Below are 11,773 nucleotides of genomic sequence, written 5' to 3'. Positions count from 1 at the left end.
TTTTGTATAACAAAGTTGTTGATGAAGCTTGCTACTCTAGTGGTTTAGTTTAGCTGACATACTTGTGTGTTTCTTTTCCTCTCAAGGTTTGCAAGGTTGCTCCTATTCCAGGTGAGACTAAAGTGTGGCAGTACATAACTCTCACAAAGAGGATCTTCTTGATTGACTGCCCTGGAGTTGTTTACCAGAACAAGGATTCCGAAACAGATATTGTACTGAAGGGTGTGGTATGTTCTAATTTTATGCTTCCATGGTAAAAGTTCTGTAACAATTTTTGAAACATTGATTTGCTAATGCTATTGTTGAAAGTATCCTAGTTTTTTTTTTTTTTGGGGGAGAAGTACACATGCATACTCCCTTGAACTACCGCTTCATTATCAACACCCCCCCTCGAACTACCACCTCATTATCAACCCCCCCTCCCTCTCCCAAACCATCAAAAAATGTCAATGTCTCCTTAAGGCCAGAAAAAAAATTCAAAAATGACCTTAATTTTTTAAGCAAGTCAAAAATAGCCTTAAAATTTTTTTTAAAAAAAAAAGGGGTTCGGCCACCCCCCTTGGGCCTTGGCCAAAATGGGGTGATAATTCTGGCCGGCACGACTGCCATTGTTAATATGTGGGCAATAACTCATGACGAGCAGGTCTGGTCCGAGCCCAGAGAATTCAAGCCAGAGCAATTATGTTGGAAGATGTAGCCATTATGGGGTCTGATCTTAGGTTGGCTCCATTTGGTTCTGGAACAAGGGTCTGTCCTGGCAAGGCCTTGGGGATTTCAACTGTTTGAGCTCCGGCTTGCACAGTTGCTCCAGAGCTTCAATTGGATGCCTTCTGATCATGGTACTGTCGACTTGTCTGAGTTCCTCAAACTTTCATCGGAGATACAACACTCCTTGGTCTGCAGGCAGTTCCTAGGATTGCTTGAAATGAATTTGATGGCACTCGCAAATTCTTATAAATTCGAGGCAACCCCCATTTTGGAGCCACCCCTGGAAGAACCCTTTTTTTTTAGTTTTTTTTTTTTTAAAAAAAAAAAAAATTATGAAAGGTATTTTTGTCATTGGGTGGGGAAATTAACAATAGGGTGGTAGTTTGTGGAGGGTGCATACTAGCATGATAGAGTTGCATTATGTGAGAATGTCATAGTCAAACTTCTACTGTATGTGTGCTATAAGGCCTCATGTTTAAAGTCTCTTGATGTTTGAGTTAAAATGGTACAAGGTTAATTTAGTGTATTTTTTTTTTTTTTTTTTGATAAGTAATAATGATATAAAGCAAAAGCGTAGAGGGGCACAACCCACATACACGGGAAGTATAAAGAGAAAGCGCCTAAGAGGGAGAGAAATGAAAGAGGAAGTCAGAAAAACTAATTAGGAGCTAGCCAAGCGGCTATTTAAGAGTAAAGAGTAAAGAAGAAAAGATGAGTCAGTTCCTCTACAGTCCTAGTAGAATTCTCAAAACATCTAGCGTTTCTTTCGTTCCAAATACACCACATAAGACAAAGAGGGATCATCTTCCACATAAGACAAAGGTTAATTTAGTGTATCATAAAACCAGAAGCTCATACAAGCCCATGCAACCATAAGAAACATCTCTTCTGCATGTTGATGTTCCAGTTCTGCAGAATATTTTTATGCTGGAATGTATGTTTCAGTTGCTATTCTTCCTAATTATTTATTCTCAGCCTTGTGTAACAATGCCCAGAAATTTCTAAAACTGTTGAATTTAGTCGTATTTTGGCTTGCCAAATTTTATTTTATTTTTTGGGTTCTCATGTCTGAACTTTTTAAAAAGTTTGCATATGTTGTACTTACCATATGAGAATCCCCTTATCATACCAATAAATTTTTTTTCGCCTTACGCTTTTAATGATATCGCGATTGCTTATTAAAAAGAAAATCAGTAAATAAATTGTACCTCATATCTTGTAAATAAATTGTTATATACGGTCCCTTCCCCCTTTTTCTCACCCAATGATTGCAGTACTAGATGTGTAGTATTATTAAATCCTGTCTTGTGCTCTCCTAATTCTTTTGAAGTAGAGTTTTATTGTGTGCTGGTTTATTTCTTATCAATGTCTTCCTATGTTTTATTAGACAAATCAATCTTTTATGAATCATCTATATCGTTTTAAAATAATGATTTTTCCCGTGCTTCTAGGTACGTGTCACAAACTTGCAGGATGCCTCAGAACACATTGGAGAAGTTTTGAAACGTGTGAAGAAGGAGCACTTGGAAAGAGCGTATAAGATAAAAGACTGGTGTGTCAACTCTCTCTAGTTGGAATTGTAACGTCATGTCATGATTCAAAATGGAACCTTTTAGAGCATCCTGACTTCCCAGATGTCTTGCCCAGTGGTCTCTTCCCAATTTTTGTTTTCTTTTTTTATTTATTTTTATGAATAGGTCTCCCAATTTCCATGCCCTAACTCTCCTTAGTTTTAGAACTGCAGCTATTAGCAAAGTTTCAAATCTTCACAATGCAAAATTCATGCTACCTTTTATATTCATGCTCATATATTTGGTCTCCTTGATATCAATATCCCAATTATGGGATATTAGATATAAACTTGCATGGATCACTGCTTGCTTTTAATTGATTTTAGGTGATACTCATTTTAAGTCTGGCTCTAGTGAATTTGAAATTGGTGTAGTTCAATATTGGCCTTGTTTTCTAATCTAGGAATTCTCTAACAAGTGCTGTAAACTGCAATTACTTAGTTCCAGTACTTTATTTTGCTTGCTTTTGTCTAAGTTTCTGTATGAGACTCCTAATTCCTTTATCCGACACTGTTTTCACAACTTAAATACTTTCTCATGGTAATGTTCTCAGGGTTGATGAAAATGACTTTTTGGTTCAGCTATGCAAATTGTCAGGCAAGCTTTTGAAGGTACTTGTTTTAACTTCCATGCTTAATGGTTTTTTTTTTTTGTTTTTTTTTAATTTTTTTATTTTAAGGATAAGTAATCGAAATTTTATTAAGAGCGAAAGGGCTCTACCCATTTACACAAGAAACGCCTAATCAGAAGAAGACGAGATCAAGAGAGTTGATAAAATTAGGAAAAAGTAAAAATCATAGGCAGCTGTCCATTATTAGTGAAGAGTTTTGAATAAGAAGGCCTTTAGTTTCACCACCGTCTTCTTGCAATTTTCAAAACTTGTAGTGTTTCTCTCTCCAAATGAACCACATTAAGCATGGTGGAATCATCTTCCACACTGCTGGACTCCAAAAGCTACCAAAATGCCCTCTCCAACTTGTATAGAGATCCACTACCCATTGAGCCATAACCCACTTCCACAAAGACCGAAGACAGAATTCCGTAAGGGCTTTGTACCCTCACAGTGTAGAAGGTGATCTACAATTTCTCTACTCTTCTTACACACACAATACCAATCTACGACTATGAGATTCCGCTTTCTTAAGTTATCTGTAGCAAAGATCTTCCCCAAGGCGGTCAACTTGGCGAAGAAAGCCTCTCTTGAAGGAACCTTGCTCTGCCATATACTCCTCTAGGATAAGGGAGCATTGTCATGGGGGCTAAGGGCAAAATAGAAAGATTTGACCTCAAACAACCCTCTCTTGCAGGGGGTTCAAACAAGTTTATCTTCCACTCCCCCCTCATCCAGATAGAATACAACAAATTGAAAAACGAGAAGGAATCCTCCCAATCATGCGTTGCTATAATAAAACTAACATTCCCCTAATGAGTCACTAGAAAACTGTAAGCGATCAGCAATAGAAGCATCCTTAAAGGGAGCTATACTAAATAACTTTGGGTGTGCTACCTTAAGGGCTTGGACCTCACTTTATACGTCATGCCAAAATCTAATCTTGGAATTATCCCTTACTGCAAAACTAGTAAATCTAGAAAACACACCCCCCATCTCCTCATGATATTTTTCTAGAAGAGTAATGCTACACACACTTCCACTTTCCGACACTCATTTCTCCACACCTATAGGTGGCTTTTAAACTCACTATTGGATTAAGTGCAATAAAGATTCATAAAAATTTCAATGGTGATTTTAAAAGCCACTTACAAGTGTGGGGAAAATGGGTGTGGAGAAGTGGGATTGTGTTGCATTACTCTTTCCAGAGACCAACCACATGCAACCCATTTACCTTATTAGAACTGGACCCTCCCCGCATTCTACCATGTTTAGAATCCATTAGCACTCTCCATAGAGTCTCACTCTCTAAAGCATAGCGCCATAGCCACTTCCTAAAGAGCTCAATTAAATAGGAGTAAATTTTGGACATCCAACCCCCCTTAGAAATCGGAGAACAAACCATGTTCCAACCTACCAAATGAAATTTGAACTCTTCATCAATACCACTGCACTGGAAATCTCGTTGAAGTTTCTTTATACGATTGGCAAAGCCCAAAGAGAGTGGGAAAAAAAAAAAATGTAGGCACATTAGAGAGGGTGCTCTTATAAACAACACTTGATCTTCTCGAAGGGTGGCATGTTTATTTTGATTTAGACTTATAAGAAGCTCCCAAAGGAGCACCACGATATTCAAAGGCAAGGAAGACACCCTGCAACCCAGGATACGCGCCAGATCTTCTACATCATTAATATTACCAATAGAGACCAGTTTTGATTTAGCCAAATTAATCTTCAAACCTGAAACTACCTCAAAACATAAGAACAAGCAACGCAAATGACGGGGGTATTCCGGACTTGCCCTGCAGAATATCAAAGTGTCATCCGCAAAAAGATGGGAAATGTTAAGCCCACCACACTTCTAGACCTCACGGAAAAGCAAGACAAGAAAGCCCCGTTCACTGTAGCAGTGATATTTTACTTAGCAAAGGTAGCAATAAGGTCACTTAGTATATTGAGATTAAATATTGTGGAAGCTGGAAATTTGTCTACATGTCTTGTGTGGTGCAATTTATATGTTATCAGTCATTTGGTGTTGAAATAGTGGAAAGTTTGCATGAGATGATGATTCATGAGACTTTAGGAGGAAATGAGCAGATGCAAGCTGACAGTTAATTTGGACAAGGTTAATGTGAGAAAAGGGCGTTAACTTTCAGTGGTGAGAGATGAATGGCTGCTGGGAATGTGGTAGTAGATTCTCTTTAGCTGGCTAGGTAAATTGAAACTAGACATTGGATTGAACACATTTGGGTATGACTCAGAGACCGAGATGACTTGATAAAACTCAACTTTCAAGCCATTACTTCTCCTGGCCTTGGATAATGCGTTATATTTTTTCATTCTTTTCCCCAAAAATAAGGCAATTGCCTATGAATATGATTTAATTCCAGCCAGCAAATCCCTTGCCTAATTATGCTTTTTCTAAACAATATATTGCGACTTAGCTCTCTATATCTTAATGTTTTGCTTTTGCTTTTGAAATAAACAATGTGCTTCATTCATGACCGACTTTTTGTTGAGTGGCTGTGTAGGGTGGAGAACCTGACTTGATGACGGCGGGAAAGATGATCCTTCATGACTGGCAGAGGGGTAAGATACCCTTTTTTGTGCCCCCTCCACGACAAGAAGCCAAGTCATCGGAGGAACCCAATGCTTTTGGCGCTGACAAAGTTGAAGGTGTGGAGAGCAGTCAAGCAGCTGCTGCTTTTAAAGCCATTGCAAGTGTTATTTCATCCCAGCAGCTAAAATCTGTCCCTGTTCAAAGAGATCTCTTTAGTGAGAATGAGTTAGAGGGTGATACAGATGCGCAGCTTCCGGCTGCTGAGGGTGAGACATCCGAGCAGCTCCCAGCTGCCGAGAGTGATTCACCTGTGCTGCTTTCAGCATCTGAGGACGAGAGTGCTGACGAACTTCCTGCTAGTGACTAGTGAGCCATAATTTATACCGAGGAGGAAGTCACTTTTTGTAGTCTGGGAAGTTTTAGATGTCTAGTTCTCTTCAAATATTGCCTGCCAGATTTGTTTTGATTGCAGAGTATAAAATTGCGAGCTCGTTTAATTATATTCTATCACAAGTTTTTTTGTTTTTTTTTCTTATCCTAACATCATGTACAAGAAATTCGATTGATAATTTTAAAAGCCATAAGCCCCCGTAAAATTGGGTGGCTGTTATCACTGAAAATGGAAATTACATCAAGGTTCCGCTTCGTTCAATGTAAAATATATTTTTATATAAAATGTTTTTAGTTAAAAACTGTGTTGGAAAAACCACCGATTTTTTTGGTTTTTTACTCGACCTGAAAGTGTATTTTTTGAAATCTTTTTATGCTGCTTGCTTTGCACCCGAAAATATGAAATGATTAACATTTAAAATTTCTTGAAAGGCTAATAACTCAATCTTAAACTCAAGCCTATTTAATCAAGAACCAATGCACCATATAGTCACACGATAGAGCATTCAAGGGTTTTTTTTTTTTTTTTTTTTTGGTTTTGTTTATGAGTATAGAGCATTCAAGGTTAATCGCAAATGAATTGTTCATCTTACTCGCTCTTCCAATGACAGACCACCTTTGTCTTCATCAATCCAACTTGTGTACTCGGGCGTCCAGAACTTAAAATCGTTGGGTTATATTTGTGTTTATTGAAAAAAAAAAAAAACACCGACAGCATACCCTCTCTAGCAATCTTGAATTGTATTTAACATTTTTTTTTTCTTACAAAAATCTGTTAAAAAAACATCTTTTCTATGAAGAATGTCATAAACGGAGAGACAAAAATTTGACTACCGGCGGTGCTTCTTTAAAGCATCTGTTCTGCTCTCTCTCTCTCTCTCTCTCATCCGGTTATGTACTGAATCTCTGCATGTTCTCTCAACCATTCAAGCACCTTTGCACCCTCCAGTATCTCTTGTACCTACACAATTTCAGAGCATAAATTAGTTCATTGTCAACAGCCCTTACGTTATCTGACCAAGAGAGACACGACGGGAATGAGTAATTTCGGACTAAAGGTTATTATGTATAGTTTATCAATAAGATGAGACTAGAAGTGCTTCATGTATCTTGTTGTTCAACAAAAATGTTCTATGATGCCCCTCAACCTGTCCTGGAATCCCCAGACAAGCCCTTCTGAATGACTTAAAAGATAACACAATTGGCTTATATGAAGGTTTAGCCAAAAGGAAAGCAGTGACATTAAGGACAGTGTACACATACCTGTTCCCTAATCCTCTCCTCATCATATTCTTGTCTTTGTCGTTTAAATTCAGTAATGGAATTCTCAACCTCTTTCACTAGCTCATCCGTGGAAAACTGCAACATGTTTTCAAATTTAGTTTCAGTAAAGCAAGTGATGCTTCTTCGTTTTTCTTTTTTAACCAGCAAATGATATTTATTGAATTATCTCTAAATGTAGTTATTTACCTGCAAATTTTCACGTTTATATATATCCCCAACTGCCAAATTCTGTTTTATTACATTCAATATGTTGTCCTTCTGGTGTTCGAGAAACTCGTTTACTGCCTTTGTGCTTGATAGAGAAGCCAACTGTTGTTCATTTAGTTTCACATTCGCCTGTGCCACCATAACACTAGAATGAGAACTGAGATACACATCAACCAAGGAAATGAGAGACGGTTGAAACCAAAACATGCATATTGGTGGAATTTTGAAACCCTGTGACACTGAATTGGGTACCCTGAAATAATACATATTTTCCAAGTACTAACCTGTATCTCTAGAAGTTTGGCTCCATAAAGCTGTCTACCTTGTTCCTCAAACAAAGATTGAGGAACATCAACCTCTACCATCTGAAAATGACAATACACATGTACAATATATATTATGAAAATTCAAAATTATTAGAAAAGGGAGGACTGTTTTCAAGTGGGGATCATAGTTTTTTTCACTATAATGCTCGTGATTGATTTTTCATATTTCCTCTGACAGGATGAACTAAATGATAGATTTGATCAACATCAATTCAAGTCGTTAGTTAGAGGCTGGCTACATGGTCTATCAGAAATAGAGATCCCGTCAAGAGAGAGGATCATAATACCAAAAGAAAGTTCAATAGTACATAATGTTTCTCCATGATATTCATGATTTCTAAATCATGTCAAGACTCATGCATGGACTGTGTGGATCCACTAGAAAAGTGGGTCATGTCACTTACATTCATGCGAATGCAAGTGTTTTAATATGCATTTGGATAATGTTTATGTGCCCACATGGATAATCAAGAAACCTTATCTGATAAGGTTTTTTTTCCCCTTTTTGTTAATACGTAAATATTAAAAAATAAAAATAAATAAATAAATAAAATAAAAAGAAGAAGAAGAAGAAGAAAAGAAAAAAGAAAAAGTGTTTTCCATCATAAGTTCATGCAACACAGGCACGAATTAAACCACAAGAAACGAATTGAATTTTGATGATGTTATTTCTGAAGAATAATACACCTTTTGAAGTTGGTCTAGAATTGCATTATCTGTTGCTTGTTCTCTAGCCGTTTGCTCCATTTCTAGAAATCTCTGTAATAATGATTCCTTAACCTGCATGTTTGAAAAGCACAAAAAAATTCATTTCAGAGTTGATTGGATAGGATGCTTAGTTTTCAAGTATGTGTGAATGCACAGCTGTTACCTGCTTCAGAGTGGTGCATCCATGAAGAAGCCTGTCAGCAAGAGAGTCATCCAACTCAAGTAAGTCTCTGTAAAATAGTTCTTTGCATTCAACCTAGAAAAGAGTATGGAATTAGTATAAACATTTTGCAAAGCTCAGTACTATGGGCATAGATGGATTATCATAGAAAACAATTTGAGAGTGTAATGATGTTTCATGTATTTTTATGTCTTTATATTATAATCGGACCTTTTTGAAATGAAGGCACTCACAGTAAATTGAGCAAGAACACCACGAAGATTTTCTTGTTTCCATGATTCAGGAAATACAAGAGGAAAGGTCTTCGTTTCACCTCGTTGAATTCCTATAATGGAATCAAGAAAACCAGGAAGTACTTTACCTCCATCTTCTGTATCAAAATGAAAACCTGCAGGCAGAATGTACAGTAGAGCAAGGAAATGTATACATTACGCATGAAAAAATTGACAGAATGTGTATAATCTTCAGTGCATACAGGCAGACCTTTACTCTCTGCAGATGGAATCTTTTGAACCTCATCTTGATTAATTGTTGTTGCTGATATGTCAAGGACAGCAACATCACCTATCTGTGGAAGATTCAAGTTTTTATGATTTGCCAAAATCATATGAAAATAAAACAAACAAAAATCAGGAGAAAAAAGAAGAAGAGGAAATTATGGTCAAAGAATATAAGAATTGATCAATGAATTCTTTGTATGGCATCAAGTGCGGTAATCTGTTGATTACGGCATGACTACTGCAAAAGAAAAGTTGAACAGTTTATGCTGGCCAAACTTTTTCCATGCACTTTATGACAGGGTCTAGAAGAGCTCATCTTCCTTTAAACTAAATAAACTATGAAGGTTTGAATTTAAAATATTTATTTTATTAAAAAACGATAAAAAATGAAGTGAAAAGGGAAAAGCAACCAGTAATATGATTATCAGACTAAAGTAACTTGACTTACCTGCAATCCTCTATCAGTTACAATTCTCATCGAACCAAGGGACTTGTGACGACGTCTCAGTTCTTGTTCAGTAGCTCTCTGAGCATCTATGTCACTATCTATTTCAACAACAATCTTCATGTTCTTGTATCCATTCTCTGGAATCCATTTTACTTGAGGTACCACGTCAACAATGACATCATAGCTGGAGCACAAGTCAATAAATAAGCATGATTCACAAACACGCATATATAAAATAGATGCCTCTCCTTCCTTCTAGTATACAACGAATAAAGATAATAAGATCATGCAAGTGAACTGTAGCTTATAAGATGTATACATGACAAACCTGAGAGAGTTCAGAGAAGAATAGGTCTGCTCCATCTCAGAAAATTTGGTTACAATGCGGACTGAATCTCTCAAAGCCGTTCCTGTTACCTATAGAATAAATGTGTGTCAAGAAAACAATCGATATGCCTCAAGATAGGGTCTTTGGCCTAAATAATCTACAAAATCAACACTCATTTTGAAATAAATGGTGCAAAGTTCTTCCTTCCAGAAGAACTGAGCTATATATCAGTTCAAATCCTCACTGAAAGGCAATTCACAGCCAAAAATGATTTCTGCTTTTGACAGTTGATGCAACTTCAATAGGCTTTGGTGAGCAACAATTGGTTTTCTTTGAGGTTCGGGGAAAGTATAATAAAACAATGAGCTGCATATATTTTACAGAAAACGAACTTTTGAACTGTTGCAAATAAGTTAGGGATCATGAGCCATCTAACTTATTTAATTTAAACAGGCACCCTTTAAATGCTATTACACAGAACTTGAAACAAGCAAATACCTCACTTAATGCAAGCATATATATGGAATTAAATATAATGAAATGAAGTGAATCCGGCTATATGTAAAATAGCAATCTAATAAGGTTTCAAAACAGAAACAGAGGAAAAAAAAATGAGAGTAACTGAATGTTACTTTCAACATACCGAGGACATGGCATGTGGAAGGGTCCTCTTTAGAATAGATTCAACGGTTGCCTTTTGGACATTTTTCTTCCCAACATAACTCAAAAGAATACTTTCGGGAACTTTCTTTCCGGGGCGAAATCCAGGTACCTAAGTACATGAAAAACCAATAATAAAACATAAAATAAATTTCCTTTTTGCACAGGCTAAAACATCTTTCCTCCCACAAGCACCTTCGCTTGCTTCATGAACTCATTCATGACTCTCTCGTAGCAATCCTCGCATACAGCTGGTGGAACTTGTACACTCAATCTAACCTGCACGAAGAGAATATTGGAATAGAGATTTCATTCATACCCATTCCCTATAAAATAACAATAATAACCAAAAATTCGTGTCACATTAACGCAAAAACATAAATGCTGTACTTTTGAAGTACTTGAAAGTTATAATTTTCTTTAAAAGAAAAAGAAGCATCCATTAACATCTTGAAGACCCAGTTGGATTAAGTAACCAATAATCTACTCGAAAGTGCTACAAAAAGGCCCATTCAAATTCAGCCAAAAACGAAACCCAATTGAATTAACCAAGTAAAACTCAAAGCAATGATATTAATATAAAGAAAAAATAAAAATAAAAATATCTTAGACAATTAAGTAGCGAAAGACTCACTCTGCTATTGGGTTCTTCGGTCTCCTTGACCTCGATATCCGCCGGAAGCCGATCTTTTTCATTGCCAAGAGCGACCGAAGAAGAAGAAGAAGAAGAGGATGAAGACGCTGAAGCAACAAATTGACACGGGTTTCGAGGAAATGGAAGTGGTTGAAGATGGTGGATTAGGCGGGAAGGAGATAGAAGCTTGAGAGAACCGATTGGTCTGTGATTGAATTGGAGAACTGGGTTTCTGAGAGAAGAAGCAGAGGTTGAACAGATAAGGGCGTGAGGTGGTCGACATGGGTTCTTGTTGAGGAGCTTCGTAGAGCTACTGATGCAGAGCTCCATTGTTGGTCTTTGCAAGAGCTAAAAGATAAAACAGAGAGAGACAGAGAGCGCTTTGTAGGATATTTGTGCGTGTGAGAGCATTTCTAATGGAGCACTAAACGACAGTCGTTGTTTTCGTGGATGTTTTTATGAAGGATTAAGGGCGACTTCCGACAGAAGAAAGTTCTTCAGTGACGAAACAGTTAAAATTGCCGACGTATTAGACTATCACCACTTAGAAGTATAAAGATTTCCATGTTGGATTCTTTAACGTAGGATCTGTGTAAATTCTTCAGAAAAGATTTCTCCCGTTAGGGTGGAAATCCAGTGGAGAATGAGAGTATTTAGA

At 37.0% G+C, this 11,773-nt stretch overlaps 2 protein-coding genes across 2 annotated transcripts in view; one reads left to right on the top strand and one right to left on the bottom strand.

Annotated features, from left to right (window-relative positions):
- Positions 1-5,975, top strand: part of LOC132173581 (nuclear/nucleolar GTPase 2) — a 9,432-nt gene extending 3,457 nt beyond the window's left edge. The window contains 4 exon segments of the mRNA XM_059585097.1: positions 16-227; positions 2,160-2,260; positions 2,833-2,890; positions 5,421-5,975. Coding sequence (XP_059441080.1) covers positions 16-227; positions 2,160-2,260; positions 2,833-2,890; positions 5,421-5,816 — 767 coding nt within the window. The 3' untranslated portion in view covers positions 5,817-5,975.
- Positions 5,976-6,561: 586 nt separating this feature from the next.
- LOC132173580 (trigger factor-like protein TIG, Chloroplastic) lies at positions 6,562-11,528 on the bottom strand. The gene is made up of 13 exons (XM_059585096.1): positions 11,116-11,528; positions 10,677-10,760; positions 10,465-10,593; positions 9,822-9,910; positions 9,494-9,677; positions 9,029-9,113; positions 8,779-8,933; positions 8,528-8,620; positions 8,344-8,436; positions 7,615-7,695; positions 7,310-7,459; positions 7,103-7,198; positions 6,562-6,800 (listed from the first exon to the last, which is right to left on the bottom strand). The coding sequence occupies exons 1-13, from the start codon at positions 11,443-11,445 to the stop codon at positions 6,723-6,725; spliced, it is 1,647 nt and encodes a 548-aa protein (XP_059441079.1). The 5' UTR covers positions 11,446-11,528; the 3' UTR covers positions 6,562-6,722.
- Positions 11,529-11,773: the final 245 nt, after the last annotated feature.

This window comes from Corylus avellana, chromosome ca3 (assembly GCF_901000735.1).
Source record: "Corylus avellana chromosome ca3, CavTom2PMs-1.0".
Taxonomy (NCBI): Eukaryota; Viridiplantae; Streptophyta; class Magnoliopsida; order Fagales; family Betulaceae; genus Corylus; species Corylus avellana.
The sequence above is the reverse complement of the archived record's forward strand: the minus strand, read 5'-3'. Positions and strand labels throughout refer to the sequence as shown.